Here is a 19,860-nt window from a genome sequence, read left to right on the forward strand (position 1 = left end):
GTGCTGGGCTGCCAACCAAAAAGTCTGCAGTTCAAACCCACCAGCTGCTCTGTGGGAAAAAGATGTGGTAGTCTGCTTCCCTAAAGATTTACAGCCTTGGAAACCCTATGGGGGCAGTCCTACTCTGTCCTATAGGGTCACTATGAGTCAGAATCTACTCGAAGGCAGTGGGTTTTGTGTAAGTAAAGAAACCATGACTATTTCTTAGTTCCACACTATGCCTAGCAGATTTGTAGCACCAGGTAAAAATACCAATGTGTTGAAATGAAAATTGTTGTTAGGGCTTTCCTGGCAGTTCAGACTCTTAGTGACCCTATGTACAACGGAACTAAACACTGCCTGGCCCTGCGTCATCCTCACAATTGTTGCTATGTTTGAGCCCACTGTTGTGGCCACTGTGAAATGAAAGTAGGAACTTAATTTCCTCTTCATGAATATATAAAAAAAAAAAATTTTTTTTTTTAAATAAAATTAGCAAACACACATCATGGGGCGGCTTATGTTCCTACTATAAAATCAGTTCAAAATGAAAAGAAGTACATCTTCCATTGTAAAATAATGTTAATAATATATTAAACAAACTAAAAATTCTTTTAATTATTAAGAAAATGTTATTTTTCACCATATTCTTCAAGGGAGCTAATTGAAGTACAGGATGCCCAAGGCAAATAAGTGGTTGTGTAAATATTTAAAGCTTCATAGTAGAGTGAAAGTAGAATAGTTTTTAAAGGGAGAATACTTTTTAAACAAAAACTTCAGTAAAGTTCCCAGAGTTCTTCATTCCAACAATTTTTAAACTTTTAGAAATTAAGTTAAAAGTTTTCTTTGAACAGTGTCAATTCTGACAGCATTATTATATGTACAACAAAATTTGAGTGGTGCTACATTCAGACACTTCTCTTAACCCTCAGCAATTTCAATAAACAATATACGTGTAGATGATCCTACCAACACTGGGACCTTTCAGTTCCTTGGCCTCCCCTCCTCCAACGATCTTCTCTCCTACTCCACTTCAGCAACTCATGATGAGGATCATACCCTAAACCTTGTATTTACCAAGAACTGCAGCTCCTCCATATTCCTTTTTAAATATTTCATTGTGTTTTGGGTGGAAGTTTACACAGCAAATTGAGGTCCCATTTAACAATTTTTATACCCATATTCTTAATTTCGTGCACCCTCTCTCTGATCACCACTACCTCTCTTTCTGTTTCCTTTCCTGTATTTCTTTAGTCAGTCTGGCCAATGGTTTGTCAATTTTGTTAATTTTTTCAAAGAATCAGCTTTTGACTTCGTTAATTCTTTCAATTGTTTTTCTGTTCTCTATTTCATTTAGTTCAGCTCTAATTTTTATTATTTGTTTTCTTCTGGTGCCTGATGGATTCTTTTGTTGCTCGCTTTCTATTTGTTCACGTTGTAGGGACAGTTTTCTGATTTTGGCTCTTTCTTCTTTTTGTATGTGTGCATTTATCGATATAAATTGACCTCTGAGCACTGCTTTTGCTGTGTCCCAGAGGTTTTGATAGGAAGTGCTTTCATCCTCATTGCGTTCTATGAATTTCGTTATTCCCTCCTTAATGTCTTCTATAACCCAGTCTTTTTTCAGGAGGGTATTGTTCAGTTTCCAAGTATTTGATTTCTTTTCCCTGCTTTTTCTGTTATTGATTTCCACTTTTATGGCCTTGTGGTCTGAGAAGATGCTTTGTAATATTTCGATGTTTTGGATTCCACAAAGGTTTGTTTTATGACCTAATATGCGATCTAGTCCAGAGAATGTTCCATGTGCACTAGAAAAAAAAGTATACTTTGCAGCTGTTGGGTGGAGTATTCCGTATAGGTCTATGAGGTCAAGTTGGTTGATTGTAGCAATTAGGTCTTCCGTGTCTCTATTGAGCTTCTTACTGGATGTCCTGTCCTTCTCCGAAAGTGGTGTGTTGAAGTCTCCTACTATAATTGTGGAGGTGTCTATCTCACTTTTCAGTTCTGTTAAAGTTTGTTTTATGTATCTTGCAGCCCTGTCATTGGGTGCACAAATATTTAATATGGTTATGTCTTCCTGATCAATTGTCCCTTTAATCATTATGTAGTGTCCTTCTTTATCCTTTGTGACTACCTCTCTTTCTGGTTCCCTCCTTCCAATACTCCAACAATCCTTTGACCCCCTTCTTAGAACCTCCAATTCAGTGATCTATCAACTTTTCACTGTTTCTCACCTCCTTGATATTTTCCTCCCTCCTTACCAGCTTAAAATGCACTTCAATCATTATAATCGTTTCTTTGCATAAACCCTCAACTCTCTCATCCCTTTTTGCTTTGTTTATACTCATACCACTTAGGGAAACCATAATTCTAGTTAAGCCAATTATCTGCCTACTTTGCACCAGTACCAATGCAACTCTACATGGTGGGATTAAAACATACAACCACACTGACTATTTTGAATTTATGACCAGAAACCTCAATTGACCTTTAATGTTGCCTGACCACCATACTAAACTTCCTTAAACAGATTACTCTCCTACTCACCTAGATGGCTATTTCACATTTTCTCTTTATCCTTAAACCTCCAATATCTCTTTTCTCATCCTTACTCCCAACCTGGCCTCCCACTTCACTGAGAAAATTGAAACAATCAAGAGGACTTCCATGGGGTCCCATTATCATATCAATCATAATCTCCAATCACATGCTCAGCCTTCTCACCTGTTAACATAGATATACTAACCTTGCTCCTATCTAAAGCTGATACCTCTCGTGCAGTGGATTCCATCCACTCTATCTTACACAAGAGTATCATTTCAGCAATATTCTGCTCTCTTTCCTACATTATCATTATTTTTTATTTTTACTGGACGATTCCCAACAGCATATGCTGTTATTTCTTCCATCTTAATATAAATAAATAAATTATTGAATCACTGTCTCCCCAAGCTACTCCCTCCCACCTCAAGTTGTTTGCTACCTTTACAGAAAATCCCTGGAAAGAGTTATCTATCCTGTCTTCCACTTCCTTTCCTCCAATTCTCTCTTAAACACATGCCACTCCAACTTTTCATTCCCCCTCCTCCACCAAAACTGTTCTCCTCAAGGTCACCAATGACTTCCATTGCTACATCCAATGGCCAATTCTCAGACCTCATGTTATTTGGCTTATTAATAGCATCTGACACACTTGATTGCTTCTTCCTTTATGATACTTTTTTTTTTAATCTTCCAGGACACCATACTGTCTTGGTTTTCCTCCTCCCTCACTGGATGTTCCTTTTTAGGCTTCTTGGTGATTTCTTCTCCCTGACCTCTTTATGTTGGTGTGACTCAGGACTCAGTCCTTGAATCTCTCCTTTTTTATACTTAGTCATTCCTGTCCTAAATGTACATCTTCTGCCCAGGCTTCTCTCCCAAACACCAGACTTGTATATCCAGTGCCTACTCTACACCTCTGCTTGCAAGTCTAAAAGATATCTAAAACCTACCATATACAAAATTGAACTCCTGACATTCACCCAAAACCTGCTCCACCCACAGCCTTCCCCTTCGCAATTCATGGAAACTCCATCCTCCTAATTTCTCATGCCAAAATCTTGGAGTTGCTCATGACTTTATTTCTCTCACACTCAATTTCTAACCCATCAGAAAGTCCTGTTGGCACTACCTTTATAACCTATCCAAAATCTGACCTATCATTACCACTGCTACTCTACCACTATGGTCTAAGTCACCACTACCTCTCTCCCAGATACTGCAGTAGCATCCTAACTGCCTCTACTCCTACCTAACTAAAGCCTATTCTCAACCTAGCAGCCAGAGTGATCCTTTTAAAACCTAAGCCAGATGTAGTTATACCAGTGCTCAAAACTCTGCAATTATTCTACCATTTTATTCACAGTTAAAGGCCAATGTCCTCAAAATGGCTTACAAGGCCCCACATGACTCTCACCATCGTCATTATGACTTCTTCCTACTACTCCCCCCTGCCCCGCCCTCACTCCACTTCAGCCACACTAACCTCCTTAATGTTTCTCAACTATGTCAGGCATGTTCCTGCTTTAGGGCCTTTTAGGCTGTTTCCTTTGCCAGAGATACTCTTTCTCAGATTCTGCTTGGCTAACTCTCCTCTCCTATGAAGTCTGTGAACAAAGCTCACTTTCTCAATGAGGCTTACAATGACTAAAACTGTAACCAACTCCAATCCCTGTATATCTTTACCTTGTTTTACTTACTCTAGTTTTTTCTATAGCACTTACTACCTTCTAAGATGCAATACAATTTATTTCATTATTATCCACATTGTTTATTATCTTACCCCCTCCACACTACCCTACCCTAGAGTTATGATCTCCTCTTCAAGTGTAGAGATCTTTGTTTGTTGTTTTTTTCCATGGAGGTAGGCCAAGCAGATAGAAGAGTTCCTGACACAGAGTAGACACCCAATAACTATTTGATAAGTGGATGAATAAAGGATAATCTTCTTATGTGCATATGTCTCATCTCTACAACACCATTTAAAGCTCTCTGAAGGAACCCACAGATTCTAGCATAGTATTTTCAACACAAGAGACAATTCATATTTTTTTAGTAACAAGGTCCCAGTTTCATAAAATATTTCAATATTATGATCTGCTGCCATCTCTATACATTTTCTTGAATTACTATTTCTTTCACTATTTCATTCAAAATGTTAAGTTTTTGTTGGTTTCCAAAACCTTTCTGTGCCTGCATAGGAAATAAGTTCACAAAGAAGAGAATTTAGTTACTATATTTCTGAAGACATCATCATTAGAAGGCAAAATTTCCAGTCAGGGCATGTACCCTGAAGACATTTATTACAGAGTGGACACTGTGTGGTGCTTCTCTGTCCTTCTAGTTTGTTTATCTCTGTTTCCCACCACTAGATTTTCCATAATTCTATCCAAAACAATCCACCACCTAACCAACTTGTTTGCTAAAGTCACTCTTTCAAGACTTACCACTTCAGAGACAGGACAGAGAGCATAGTGTACAGAAGAGGTACCACAGAGGCTTAGATTCAAGAACTGGTTCTGCCTATACTAAGCTGCCTACATTTCCATTTTCTCAACCTAAATTCAAGATCAGATGGCTGCCTCATTGAGTTGCTGTGACGATAAAACTCAGTGTGTGAACAATCATTTCAGTCTGCGAATTTCTGGACACACATAAGGTACTATTATTCCCTAGAGGCTTCATTGTAACTATGGATGATGCCGATTTAGTTTTGAGTAAAAGAAGTCTAACAGAGATTAAGCGATCCCCAGAAGTACCATGTTGTAAAGGGACCAGCCATCTGTTTATAAAAATTTAGAAATTTTACAACAAAGTTATAAAAACAGACTCTTCTAAAAAGGATCAGACTAAATGAGCTAAAGTATGTGAAAGCACTATATAAACTATAAAACAGTATATATATGTGAAGTTTTTACTATTATGCCTTGCTAGTAACTTTAAACTTTCAGATACATTTTCAGACAGAAGGCATGTAGGAAATATTTAAACTTTATTGAACTTATTAAATACAAAAATGACAAAAATGTCATTTTCTGTTTTTTAATTCAAATTTTAATGTTCGTTAAATATTATTGAATGTAGTGGCTCATATTACTCCCTAAAATGCAAACTTAGCTACTATTGAATACAGTGAAAACTTTGCACACATACACAAAGGCAAAATTCAACCCTTTTTTAAAATTTCATACTCAACATGTGTTTTAAAAATGTGCTATGGCAAGCTAGCATCGAGCTGACTGACCAGTAATGCGAAGGAAACAAAAAAGAATCGTAAGTGGAGATCATCTAAAAAAAAATTTTTTTTTTTACTAAAATAACATTTACCAGTGTAGTAAAGGAATATTTTAGTGACACCATGTATTCAAATGTTCTGTTGTGATTTCTAATGTCACCAGTTCACCTCAAATGAAATAACATGCCCACATTTTGCCTTTAGTATTTTTATTTTTATTCACAGCTAAGGCTTTCTTATGCCTTCTGTTCCTGTTCATGACTTCGCTTAATCTAACCTTCAAAATAAAATGAACGCAGTTAGAAGAGATAATTCCTTCAACAACTCTATGGAAAGGCCTTCATCAGTCCTCTCTGCACTGCCTACTGCCCATCTAACAGCTAGTTCCTGGTCCATTTTCTATTTCCATGAGAAGTATTTTCTTATCAAGTTTTCTCCACCTTTATTTATCTTGATTCCTTTCTCTATACTAAATATAATTAATCCCATGCTAACATGACCCAAATTATAGTCCTCTTGTTTTTAAAATCAAGAGCCTTCTTAACTGGACAAAAACTTTAAATTATTGAGCTCCTTTGTCCTTTCTTCAATGAAACATGGACCCATATGGGACAAACACATTTACATTTTTCCCCACTAATGTACAAAAAAAGGAATTTCTTGGGTTGTATTTACATGTAAAAAACGAAAGCCCTCTTAAAAACAAACAAACCAAAAAATGCCAAACTGAATACCCAGCATAGCAGCCATTCAATTAAACGGGGCTAAACCGCAAGGAATAGTAAAAGCCTTAGACTCTGGCAGCATCCATTCAATTAAATGGGGCTAAACTGCAAGCAATAGTAAAAGCTTTAGACTCTGGCAGAATGGCAATTATGTAAACACCGTACAACCTCATGAAAAAGAACCCACCCACCAAACCAAACCCACTGCCATGTAGTCAACTCATAGCTAGTGACACCAGAGGACAGAGCAGAACTGCCCCACAGGGTTTCCAAAGCTGTAATCTTTAAGGTAGCAAACCGCCACATCTTTCTCCCACAGAGTGCTGGTACCTTCCAACTACCAACCTTTCCCTTAGCAGCCAGCACTTGACCACTGCAGCACCAGGGCTCCTAAAAAAGAACATGCCCTTAAAATAACAAATACTCATCAGTGCTCTAAGATGACAAGGACCTAGCCAAAACAATGACAAATGTAAGAAAGCGGCTATACCAAAAACATTTGTACCAATTAAACTCTGGAGCAGTTACTACCGTCTTCAGATGTCACAATGTTCAACATATGCCCATCATCAAAATGGCTGCTCTAGCAGGATATGATCGGCATCAAGACCATGATGTTCTTTTTTTTTTATTTCAAGTTTAAAAATGATTAATTATTCCCATCACAGAGTAGAAACACTTCACAGAAATCTTTAGTCCTATACTTATCAATGTGTTTTAACCCAAAAGCTATGATTCGTCTGGTGTCAACAAACGTTTATTTAACTTCTGGAAGATGATTATTTAGGGGCCTTAAGCACAGGGAAGTGTGTTAAAGTCAACAACTGGCTTCATGCAGTGTGCAGGTTTTGATCTGCTAAAAGCCTGTAATGAGTGCTCTATCCATTAAGTACATAAATCTTTCCACAGATAACAGAAGGCAAAAATATTAATTTAGTAATCACGAACTAACATGATCCAGTATACTGCTCTTAGCTATAATGTATATGTTGTATGTCTGTTTGTGTTTTGTTCACTTTGGATATTTTCTACACAAAGCATTTAATTTCAGACTTTACTCAACCTTAACATGCTTCTAAGCTATCTCCTCTTGCCAACAGTGTATGCTCATAAAATGTAAAGAAAAATTAATACTAGAAGAAGCAAAATATGACTAGACTGATAAATATGCTGTAATTATTTTATAATGCACTGCAAACCTGATTAATGTTTTCTTAATTTTCCACAATTCTGGATTATCTACACTGTTTAATGTTCCATCCATTAATGTAGGTTAGCTGAGAGTCAACTATGTAACAGTAAAACTCTACTGAGGTAGCCTAGAGATGAGATAGTAAGAATTTGGAGAGTTTTTAGGAATACTCCTGTCACATTAACGAACAGCCTTGCATACAGTGTTTATTAAATATTTGTTTAAATGAAGTGAAAAATGAATTGAATTGGAAAGTATAATATATTTTATCTATGTTCCATGTTCAAGCTGAATACTCCAAATGGCTTATAAAGTGAGACCTAAAGTTTGTTAAAAAAAAAAGTTTGTTACTATGCAGTAATTATTTTTTTCTATGAATGAACTTCCCTTTCTTCATCCTCAAATAAAAACCTAGAGAGTATCGACAAATTTTTCACAAAATGAATCTAGAAGTTTAGCAGATCACAGGCTATTTTCAAATAAATGTAGCAAAACTCAAATAATTACTTCCAAATAGTCTTCTTAAACATTTAATTATACCTGTTTTCAAATAATCTTGTTTTCCAAAGTAACTTAAGTTTAAATATATTTAAGAGTTAATGCATTCCAAACAACTGAAAACCAAGGGCTCTTTCTCATCTTTGTTTTTATTTTTGGCATATAATATTGTATAGGACCACACGCAAAGCAAATCAGACTCTAAGCTTGAGGACATGACTAGTTTAATATCCCAACACAAACGAAAGCAAACTTTTTAACATGAAAACAACTGTTTTTTTTTTTTTAATCTATGGTGGCACATTTTATTTCAAAAACATGTTTCATGGAAGGTATAATTTGATAAATGCATAAGCTATAGGACTCATATCCCTTGCAACAAATATATATCAGAGAAGAAAAGCTAAGGTCATTTAACTATGGTCATTCTTAAGTGGAAATACCTGTTTTATTCCAATATCCTCTTGCTGTGCATTTCATTTATAACACATGGGTACATTCTCTGCATTCGTAAAACTAAAACATCTTGTTTTATATCTTAATAACTCTATTTGTAGTTAGACCTTTCTGGTATAATTCTAAATACTGGGGGGAAAAGCCAGTGTTTACTGATGTAACACATGAGGCAGATATAAGGAAATTCAAAGGCTAATTAACAATAAACAAGGCAAAACCTTATAACTTCAAAAATATTTCATAATTTAATAAATATAACAGGGAAATATATGGTTTATACATCCTAAGCTAAAAACAGCATGATTCTAGAATGTAAGCACCATGAGAGAAGGGACTATTTTGTTTACTCTGTCCATAGCAGCCAGAAAATTGTGTGGCAAACAGTATGCCCTCAATAAGTTCTGGTTAAATGAATACATAATAAAATAAACAAATATATCCTATCATGACAAATCTAATCATGAGATTAAAAAGCCTGTGGAAAGTTGTTTGTTTTCAAATTTAAATCCCAGTAATTAAGTAGATAGAAGTGAGTCTTCCAAATGTCTACAGATTAAAGAAAATACTGCAAAAAAGATACTCACTGAGATGTAACTTGTGTCCTTGGGAGAACTGTTCCAGATTAAGTCCTTTTGAGATTTTTGTAGTTAAACGTCCTTAGGCAGAGCTCAAGATGGGAGCCATATCATAAAGCATCCTACTCTGTCCTTGGTAGTGTTATATAAACAAGGCCTCAGTAGTCTGTTTATTATCCTTTCAGAAGGATCAAGGACTAAAACACATATATGATAACACTTCATACATAGCCATATTAAAGTTTTAATATAGTTTCTGTGAATTCGTGTGTCTTTTTTTTAATACGGCATTTAAGCTCGATGTTCTGAAAACAGGTACTGTGTAAATTGCACCCATGTACCCTACCACCAAAAGCCATCAAGAGACAGGATAGTCTTATGTGATACATAAAAGTATATATTTTTCTTATGTGTTTACTTCGTCTGATACAAAATGTAAATAATGCTTTACCAAATGTAATCATAAAAATAAACTGACCTAAATATTGTTTGTGATGGTATTACTATGCTTTTTAGACATACAAGTGAGAGAGAGACTTCTTCCAAAATAACTAAAAGCTCAAAATCTAACACATTGCTGTAAGCTATAATGGTTATAACTGTTAATCCAATACACCTTTTATACAAACCCATAAACACATGAGTGGAAAAATAGCACAGATGTTCATCTCTAATGCAATTTCCATTCAATTTCCTAAGTGCGGTCCCTGTGTGCAAACTAGCTTAACGTTATGTTTAGCTTGCAAATTCTTTTAATAAATAATGAATGCAATAAAACTAGGAGATCAATGGCAAGCTGAGAAATCATAAAAAAAAGGCCTTTTGTGTTCAGGCTGTTGCCCATTTCAAACTTTAATCCGGAGGCAGATCAATATTATTTTTTTTTTTCTTTTTAACCCATCACATAAATAGCAGATAGACTAAACGTAGCTTAAATGCTGTTAGCAGCTAGCAGTTGCAAGCAACTTGATAAGATCATTGGACACAATTGCAATTGAACGTTTTATACCTTAACATACACACTACATTATACACTATTAAACAGTCAACTTGTTTAAAAATATTGTATAGCAATAAAAACACTGTGGCTCATTAATTTTTCTTAAGATGCCTGCACTATATTTTTTTTCTAGTAGTGTAATTACAAAATTTTCACCACAATTTGCTCTAATAAATTATATAATTGTAACGGGCCAAATAGTACATAAACCAAACCAAACCCGTTGCCGTCGAGTCGATTCCAACTCACAGTGACCATATAACACATAGATACCATTATCTTCAACATCAGCGTTCCTAGGTGAAAGAGATTTTTTTTGCTCTTTAAAACTAATTGCACCTGAAAGAACTAAGAATTAGTCCTCTAAATGGTGCGGGGGAGGGGGTATACTGCATGCTGATTTAAATTTCAGTTGAATTTGGGTCTTCAGATTATTCAGGAAAAAAACAAATCATAAGTATTTGTGTTTCTATTCACAGGCCCTAGAAAGAAGGGAGGAAAACCCCCTTCCTACCAACTAATTTTGGATAAGCATGCATATACTGTTCGGAAGATGAATCAGAAGTCAACTGCCACAAGAGTCAGTGCTGATATCAAGTAGTATAGATCAAAATCAGGGAATCATTTTATGGTAGTAGGTTTATTTTATTCTTTAATTCTTGGCTGTTCATAATATTATAACATCCTCTCTGGGTTTTCACTAAGAGGAAAACATTCTAATTTCAAATAGTAGATTTTTATACCCTTATACTGGGTTTTTACGTACACTTGTGGGAGGTTTATGTCATGATTACAGATGGTTTTATAAGGGAATTAAAATTTCAGAATTAGTGTCTTTTTAATACCTGTGTAGTTTATGTAACTATTTCTACTTAGCATTTTTAAAGAACAGCAATTAGTGGAAAGAATTCTGATGAGAGAAATATAGCGTTCAACAAATGTGAATTAGGAGTCAAATATCTACATAATATTAGGCTTAATGCAAATTGCACAATAAGTATCACTGAAGTTAAAAAGGACTCCTCAGAAAATTATTATTACAAATCCAAGGAGCTTGTTTTATGTAACAAACTCAGTTCTCTTTTAAGGATATCAGGATAGGTACTAAAAAAGATATCAGTTTGTTCTATAAAGCTATATTATATTCCATTTCTCATAAAGCTACTGTCTTACATCTTATATCCACAGTCTCAATGCAACAATTTCACCAATTATATAAATTTAGCTTTAAAGAAGGATGTGGTGAGATCTCACCATGAAGAAATTCCCATAATTCAAGCAAACTTTTTAAAAATATGTAGCTGTCCATAACATTACTGAAGTTCATCATAAACTTTCCTTTAAAATATATTGTAGATCACTGCATATATCCCAAGATTAGCCTAACAACAGAGAGAAGATTTTGCCTGAAGCATCTAAGACCTCAACAGTTAGTATCAGTTAAGGGTATTTCTCATTTTCCTATTTTAATAAAGATAGGTAGGAATAAAATATTAAAGAATATGGCAAAAGCCTGCAAAGAGAAACTACCTATATATTTTTAATATGTGTGTATATATATTAAAAATATGTATGTGTGTATATATATGCATACATATACACATATATATCAATCTATACATATACAGATATAGGTATCTTAAAAGTCGAACATGAGAAAAACTGGATCTGCTTTTAAAAATCTGTGTTTTCAAATATCAGACTTTAACTGAAAAGTTATATTACCAACAACACTAAATACAAACTATGTCACAACAATTAATAGCATTGTTTCGCTCCTAAAACCAAGGCATTGAAGTCATGGGCTAAATGAAATAAAATATGATAGTTTCGATATTTAATGCAGGTAGGTAATAAATTTCAGCAGAGTTATATCAAAGTTCCTTTCGATGTGCATATGCTATTCCATAGTCTAAGGATCAGACCAAAGAAGTAGTGTTTAGCATGACTGGATGATTTATGATTTACAAAGGACTATTTGGATTATACATAACTCTAATGGTAAAATGGAATCAACTTTTCTAAGATTTTCATCATTACAAAATGAGGAAATGATGACTACAAAATGCACAGGCTGCCCCCTCCCTACTAAAAAAGAAATGTTAAATCCTGAAGGAGTTCTAAATCCCTTGGTAAGACTATATTCCTGCTGCATTAAGTCAACAAGAAGCTTATTAGTAAGGATTAAAAAACTAACACCCTTCTGTAATCAATTTGGATACAGTATTATTCTATTTATAGTGATACTTTCGATGTACCCCAATCATATATTCCTTATTCTCATTTTTTCCTACTATGATTAAACATTAATGTGGAGGCACTATTAAGCAGCTCCACTATATTTAGGTTTTAATATATTGATTCCCACCATTTTGGAATAATTAAAAACATAGCATGAAAATTCAGAATCTTTCTCAGAGAGCTTTACAATTGGTTAGATTTTTTTGTTCTGATTCCTAAATAAAACAAATTTAGTTGTTCTAGCAGGAGGTGGAAAAAGGGATGCCGCCACTTTAAAAGCTTCAATCTCTTTGACATTGCTGGCAGTGTATGGGAACATTAATGCATCTGTCATGATAACAAGCTAAGAATAACATCTAGACATCAAACCGAGCAGAGAATCCATCTGAAGTGATTCATTCAGATCTGTCTCATTGATTTATTAAACACAGGGCAACATCTGCAGCCTCACAGAGCTGCTTGGCGAAATTAATGCAAGATCAATTCAAATGGAAAAAAGTGTAAAAGAGATAAATCAAAACACAATTTGCATGCAGTTCCACAATCAGGCTTATTGGGTGCAAATGCTCAATTTCCCTTCCAAAGCAAATGTGTTTAAATGTTGTATTATCTTTTTAGAATTGTGTGATCTGAAGTGACAGTGAAGAGTTTTGCAGGTTGAGATGGTGAAAGGGAAGAAAAGGAGAAAAAAAAAAGCTACCAAAGACCTTTTGAATATGCAACAAGAATATCATTAATACCTAATTGTTTTGCTTTTGGGGAAAGGTTTGATGTTCTTTCTCTAAAAACATAATATTTTCAGTTTTGGATTAATTAGGTCAGTTTAATACATATTTGAAATTTACAGAAAGTATAAACCTAAATCATCTGTATCTTTAAATGCACAAAATGAAATGCTAGTGGAGATCTAGATTGCTAACTGAAATATAATACATTGTGACTAAGGTTTCTCACAATTATATTTGCCTGTTCGAAGCATTTTTAAAACATCTAGAGATTTCATTAAGACAAAACAAGGTTACTTAAGAAAGCATGAAGTAATTCAGACTACATATCTTCTACAGATATTGGAGATTTCCCTTGTAAAGCCACATAAAACATTAACGTCTGAAGACCATCACATCCTAATTATTTATTGGCATTTATGTGCTATACATGGAGGATAATATCACACATAAATATCCAAATATGTACTCCACCATATTATGGATCATTTCTTTAATGTAGTATCTAATACCGAATAAATGAATGTTTGGGGCAAATATGGATACCATCTAAAGTGTTTAGATAAATAGAAAAAATGCTGGTTATGCAAAAATACATATTTAAAATGAATGTAAACATGGAAATTCTGTGCACTCGCACATGACTGGATTGCTTTAATTATAATCTTGACATCATGTTTCTAATAAAAGACAGAGCACTGTTGACTATGTAACTGTTTTAACAGACAATATGACTATCTTCCTCATTATCCTATGAGATAAAATGCCTGCATTCACTGACCAGATTCATTTCTAAAACCTTTTTGTCATTTCTGAAAATATAAGTCACACAAAACATTAGCCCAGGAAAGTGATGCAACTCCTTCAAAAATATGGTATTGCTTAACTTACTGGAGATGCAAAACATCAACTTTCAAAGTAAATTATGTTACTCTGTGTGGATGATGAAATATAAAATATTAATCAAATTGAATATAAAGGCAAATTTATTGAGTACTTACAATCATATTTCTAGTATTTGAAAGCAGTTTAAAATTTTTGTAAAAGTCAAAATTAACATGAAGTGATTCTAACATCAAAGCATACTTATGTTCTCAAAAAAATACCAATAAACTACGATTGGACCATTTTGATTTGTAATTTCAAAAACTGAATTTTATTCATTTGAATATATGTTGAATCATGTCTCCAAATATATTAAAATGTTTTCTTAATCATAAAATTCTTGTTTCTTCAAGCATACATTTAACTGCATTTTAATGACTGAAGAGCATTTAATCATAGTCCTCAAACAAAATTAAGTATCAATCATGAAATCTAACAATGTGACTTTTATACAGATAGATAGATAAAAAGAGATAACACTAAAATGTGTTGGTTTTCAAAATTTAGTGAATACCAGTTTTAATTTAATAATTTACTGTTACATTAAACTTTGAAGTACTTAGTAAGGAAAATCCATGGCATAAGAGTGAGAAAATCTACTGAATATGAGTGAGACATTTGCTTTCTGAATCTGCCTGCTTTCTCTCATCTTAAAAACTCTAAATTCTCTTATACAAGAAAAAAAAAAATCACAGTGCTTTATCTGCAAAAATAAAGATCTAAAACAGAATAATTTTTCCAATTTTGGAGTGGGCCTCTTATTACCATTTTAAAATAATCTCCCTGCAATTAATAAAGTTAAAGGGCATGAAGGAAAAATACTGTGTAGACCTTTGAAATGGCACTGGGGTAAAGCTTGGGTTATTTAACAGAACAATGAACGTTCAAAAGTTTTAGTCCTAACTGTTTTGTGGTAGCTGAGGTAGGTGTTCTTCACCCACTTCTTTTTCAGGATGACAACTTTGTATATTTTGATAAGTAGCTAACAACAAAAGAGCTGAGATGGGGTATTAGTAGGGTTTTTGTTGTGACTCTCAGTACTGTCAAAGAAACCATCATGTGTCTATTTCACTTATTCATTTTTTTTCTGTGAACATTAATAAAACTGAGCAGCGAATTGAATCAAAATGCCACTTAATAGAAATATGGTAAGGTCCATGAAAGGGATCAATTTGAAGATGGTTCATATTCTATGTTCTGGGATAGTGTAGGGAGGATTCTAAAGTAAAATACTTCAAGTCAGGACTCGCATACTCTTCCCCAGGTGTTTGGCAAGGGGCGGGGGGGGTGTTTATTATGTAGGAAAAGAAAAATTGCCAATGGCACCATTACAAATAAGCCTTCCATTCAAAAACACATTATGAAAGTTCATCCATCAAAAGATGAAGATGAATCTCTTCTTACGAATCGGAATAGTGTGTCAGGGTTTCCATTCACTGAATATGTACTTTTCCTTGCACTTTTCTCACTTAGCTAGAAGTCATGGGTCCTGAATGACAACTTTCTCTAGTCAGGCCTCTATGGGTACATAGATCATCTTCTTTGGGCATCTCTCGAAGTTCTTTTGCTCCATCTTTTATTTCCTCTCATGGCATCATTCTGCTTTTATGCCTGTATCTTTTCTCTCCTCCTGGTCTTGTGTCTCATCTACCTTATTGTGTCTCTCTTGGGCCTCATTCCTATTTACATCCCTCACCTTTCTTTTCACTGAATAGAAAAGTCATAAAAATAATGTTGATCTAAACAGTAAGTTCACAATTTATAGAAACACCCAGATCTTTGGAATGATTTAAGGTACGCATGTCTGTAAATAATATTACCTAAAGTCGGAGAGTATCTATTATAAGAATTATCATATTTTGTAATTTTCAACAACATGATTATGATGACCATTTTGCACTGGTAAAATTTGGTAATGTTAGCTTACCACTAATTAATTAGTTTTTTCCCAGAAATTGTGTTTTTTTCCTATCTGGAAATTGCAGTATAGATGTGTTTCTAGTACTTTACCTCATCTTCATTCACAGATTGCATCCATAGAATGTAATTTATAAATGTTTATAATTAATATCACAATACTTGTGACACAATTATAGCAATTGCATGTAATAAATAAAATACCCATAAAGAAAAGAAAATGCAAAAGGAGGCACATACTTGTGTCTAAGGTGTTTCTTCCTACCTATTTAACATTTCTCTATCACCTTTATAAACACACATACACATAAGCAAATGTAATTCAATTCAAGAGAAAAAAAAAGTTAGTATTGTAAATTCTGTGGTAATAAATAAAACTTGACTGCATTAAAAGAATATCCTAAAAACAAATCATCTTACAGGGTCCAAAAATAGTATAAGACCACCTGCCTCTGAATACAGAATAATTTCTCATTTTCCCTTCAATAAGTAGCTCCAAACCATAATTAAAGGAAAGTTTCTATTTATAGAGGAAAACATTAAAACCACATTAAAATATGAATCTATTTTTAAAATGAAAGTCTGATTTTGCATAAGAATGTATAAATTTATTATTAAGAAAGAATTTCCTAAGGGTAAGAATTGTTCCACTTTAAAAATGGGCATTTGTGTGTATGTGAGACAGAGAGAGAGAGGAGAGATGGCTAATAAGAGGATAGCTTTTCATGTCTGAAATTGTTTAAATGAAAGTCGTTTTGAATGGCAACAAATGAACTAGATGATCTCCATCCCGTCTCTTGTAACCCTATGAGTTTATGTAATAACCAAGTGCTTTGTGGTCAAAATAAAATTTCATTTCTACTCTTACAATCCATAATTGCTTATTTTATTGAGGGAGCAGTTATCCTTTGTGTTTTAAAGCCATCTATCTTCCTTAAGAAAGTCTGATCTAATAAACCAGGTTCATAAGCCGTAGATATTAATCAGGCAAGAGTTCTCATATGAACAGGTTTCTGTTTAATTACTTGAGCCCAGAACAACAAAGGAAAAAAGAAAAACAAACGGTTTCCTTGTAAGTTCTTCATTAAGATGAGGTATCGGTAAGCAACAGTTTGTCTACAAGTTGTCAGTACACTTCAACAACATATAACAATTTGGATTTTACAACAGATGGGACAACTAGGTTAAGGTTTTAGTTCATAGGCCCAGAGATCTTGTGATTTAAAATTTCATTGTGAGGAAAGTGTTTTTGGCAAAATGAAAAATAAATCCCATTGCTCCTTTAACCCGGTGATGGTGATTTCTTGGTTGGCATGCCAATCACATCTGTCAAATCTTTACTTTCCTAGCTGAGATATTACCAGACTAGAGATGGAATAACACTAAGGACACTAATTCACAGGTGTTTAAAAAGTCATATAATATTGAATATATTTCACCTTTTTTTTAACTCAGAAACACTGAACACAAATTGCTTCTCATATGCAAACAGACTTTTGCTCTATAATATACTTCTAAGCTGTGATACGAAGGAGGTACACTTACAGCCAGGGAGGCTGGTCATCATCATTAAAGGAACCCTCTCTTTGGGGAATGGGATCCCTCCAACTGGAGGGGGGAAGCTGAGAACATCCTCTATAGAAAACCTACCAACTCAACTTCTACTCCAATGCCCAGTCAAGCCCCAGCGTTTCATGCCCTACATTGCCCTCTGCAGATGACCCAAAAAGGATGATCCCAGGAAAGTGACATCTGTCATCGTTCTTTTTAAATAGGATCCATCTACTTTCCTGTGTTATGTACCGGGGAGCTTTTCGAATTAGGCACGAGCGCATGTCCGCACACGCACTTGTGCGCGCGCACACACACACACCTACGAACACACACACAACCACCATCACACACACCACGCACTCTCAAAACAAACACACAGGATGGGGATCGAATCACCCTCTGGGATGGATTTTAGACTTTAGACCCCCTGCATTCCCCAAATAATGCGTTCCCGGTTGCCAGCTTAGAAGCCCAGTTTACAGCTCAGCCAGCCCCCACCCCTCCCCCCAAGAAAGCCCTTGGTGTCCGTGTTCAGGAGAAAACCTATCCGACCCGTACGGCCAGAAAAGAGCAAGAAAGAAAACCAAAGAGAGAAATTAACAAAAAAAAAAAACACAAGCAGCCAAGAAGCCATGCAAGATATGAGCTAAGGGCTGGAAAGTTTCAGTAGAGAAATGCAAACTGAAGTTTGTGCGGGACTTTATTAGACCCCTGCCACTGAGCGCAAACTAGAAGGGACGTGCGTGCAGTTAACAAATGACTCCTTCTGGTCCTCTTCCCCACGGATTACAACAGGAAGAGTACAGGCAAGCTAGTTAAGACCCTCTATAGACGGAGAAAGTTAAATGAGGGGGAATGAGACATGCAAAAGATGGCAAAGGGGCACAGGAATAGAAGCGAGCTAGCCAAGAAAAGAGTGCCTCACCTGGCATTGGTGCAATCGGTGAACAAAGTTTCGAAGTCTTTCCTGGTGATAAGTTTGCAGCGGTTCACCCCGGGCTGGATGGCCCCCAGCCCGCGGAGGATCCGGACCTGCTCGACAGTACACACCACGGGGGATATGTCCAGTCTCTTCAACTTGGTGTATACGGTGTGTAACCCTCCCACCAGGTGTTTGAGGAAGAGATCAAAGACTTGCGGCAGGCAGATCAGCTCCTGGCCATCCATCAGGAACGAAGCCACCTTCACCCCGTGCATGTCGACCATCCGGCATTCGTTGGTGTTGGTGTTGCCGCTAACGCTGCTACCACTACCCACTGCGCCACTCCCGGCGCTGCTGCTGTGGTTATTGGCCATGAAACTGTTGATCATACTGGGAGTGAGACGAGGGGGCTCTCCCGGAGTCGAGTAGAGGGGTTCGGCCCGAAATAAGCCCCCCGGGACGCCGGCGCCGCTGGAAGTTGCAGAGATCACCGGAGGTGCTGAGACGGCCATGGTCACTCAGTCTCAATCTTATGTCCTCGGGCCCTCGCTTTGTCGCCCTCACTCCTCTAGGTCCCCCCGCACTCACTCCTTCACTATCCCGCGCTCTCTCTGACTCGCTCTTTCAGGTTCCGAACAGTTCCCAAGACTCCAGCCGCCGGACTCACGCTCGCGTTCACCCACCACCCAGCAAACAGTGAGCAGCCGGGACCCGCGGCGGCCCCAGACCCCACCCCCCACCACACCCCCTCCCGAGACTGGCAGCGCCCCCCAGCCAATGGGCCCCACCCCCTCGGCATCCGAGCGCGCCGAATGGCTGCCGCTGGCGAAGGGGTGGAGACTCGCTGCCCCGGCCTCCGATTACCTGAGGCCGGCCAGGGCCAGCCGGTGAATTGGGATGGAGCCTGAGAAGGGGGCGGTGTGGTGCCTCTGCTCTTCTAGCTCAGCTTCTGACGGGAGAAAGTCCAGTTATCACGCAGAGCTGTCAAAGTGGCCGAGGCTACGAACCCGTCCCCTCCGCGCCCCTCCCCCCGCCGGAGTGTAGGGGTAGGAACACAAAGCGGAACTCCTGAACGTGCCTCCTGGCTCCCCACGCCACGGTTCAATCAAGGAAAGAAAGGTGGTAGCTCCAATTCCATTTGCACATTGCTCTCAAACTCTGCAGGGGCTAATAAGCGGCTTCGTCCAGCTTCCATGAGAAAAATTCCAGTGAGTTCAGAAGTAAGCAGCTCAGCTCTTCTCCAGCTCACCTAGTGTAGTGCGCTTGGTGCAGGTTCTCCTACACCCGAGCGCAGAGGAACGAGCGTCCAGAGTTCACGCTTAAATCCGAGTTGCTGGTTGCTAATTCTCTCCCACGCACTGACCTTAAGAGACGCCGTGAGCTTGGGATCCTTTGTGAACACTTTGGAACAAGGC

General features: G+C 36.6%; 1 protein-coding gene across 4 annotated transcripts in view; it reads right to left on the minus strand.

Moving 5' to 3' along the window:
- The window catches only part of DACH2 (dachshund family transcription factor 2), a 758,076-nt gene extending 738,952 nt beyond the window's left edge, over positions 1-19,124 (minus strand). For all 4 annotated transcript variants that reach the window (XM_049872470.1, XM_049872468.1, XM_049872469.1 and 1 more), the window contains exon 1: positions 18,449-19,124. In XM_049872470.1, coding sequence (XP_049728427.1) covers positions 18,449-18,957 — 509 coding nt within the window. In that variant the 5' untranslated portion in view covers positions 18,958-19,124. The remainder of the gene's footprint in view (positions 1-18,448) is intronic.
- Between the last annotated feature and the right edge of the window lie 736 nt (positions 19,125-19,860).

This window comes from Elephas maximus, chromosome X (genome assembly GCF_024166365.1).
Source record: "Elephas maximus indicus isolate mEleMax1 chromosome X, mEleMax1 primary haplotype, whole genome shotgun sequence".
Classification (NCBI taxonomy): Eukaryota; Metazoa; Chordata; class Mammalia; order Proboscidea; family Elephantidae; genus Elephas; species Elephas maximus.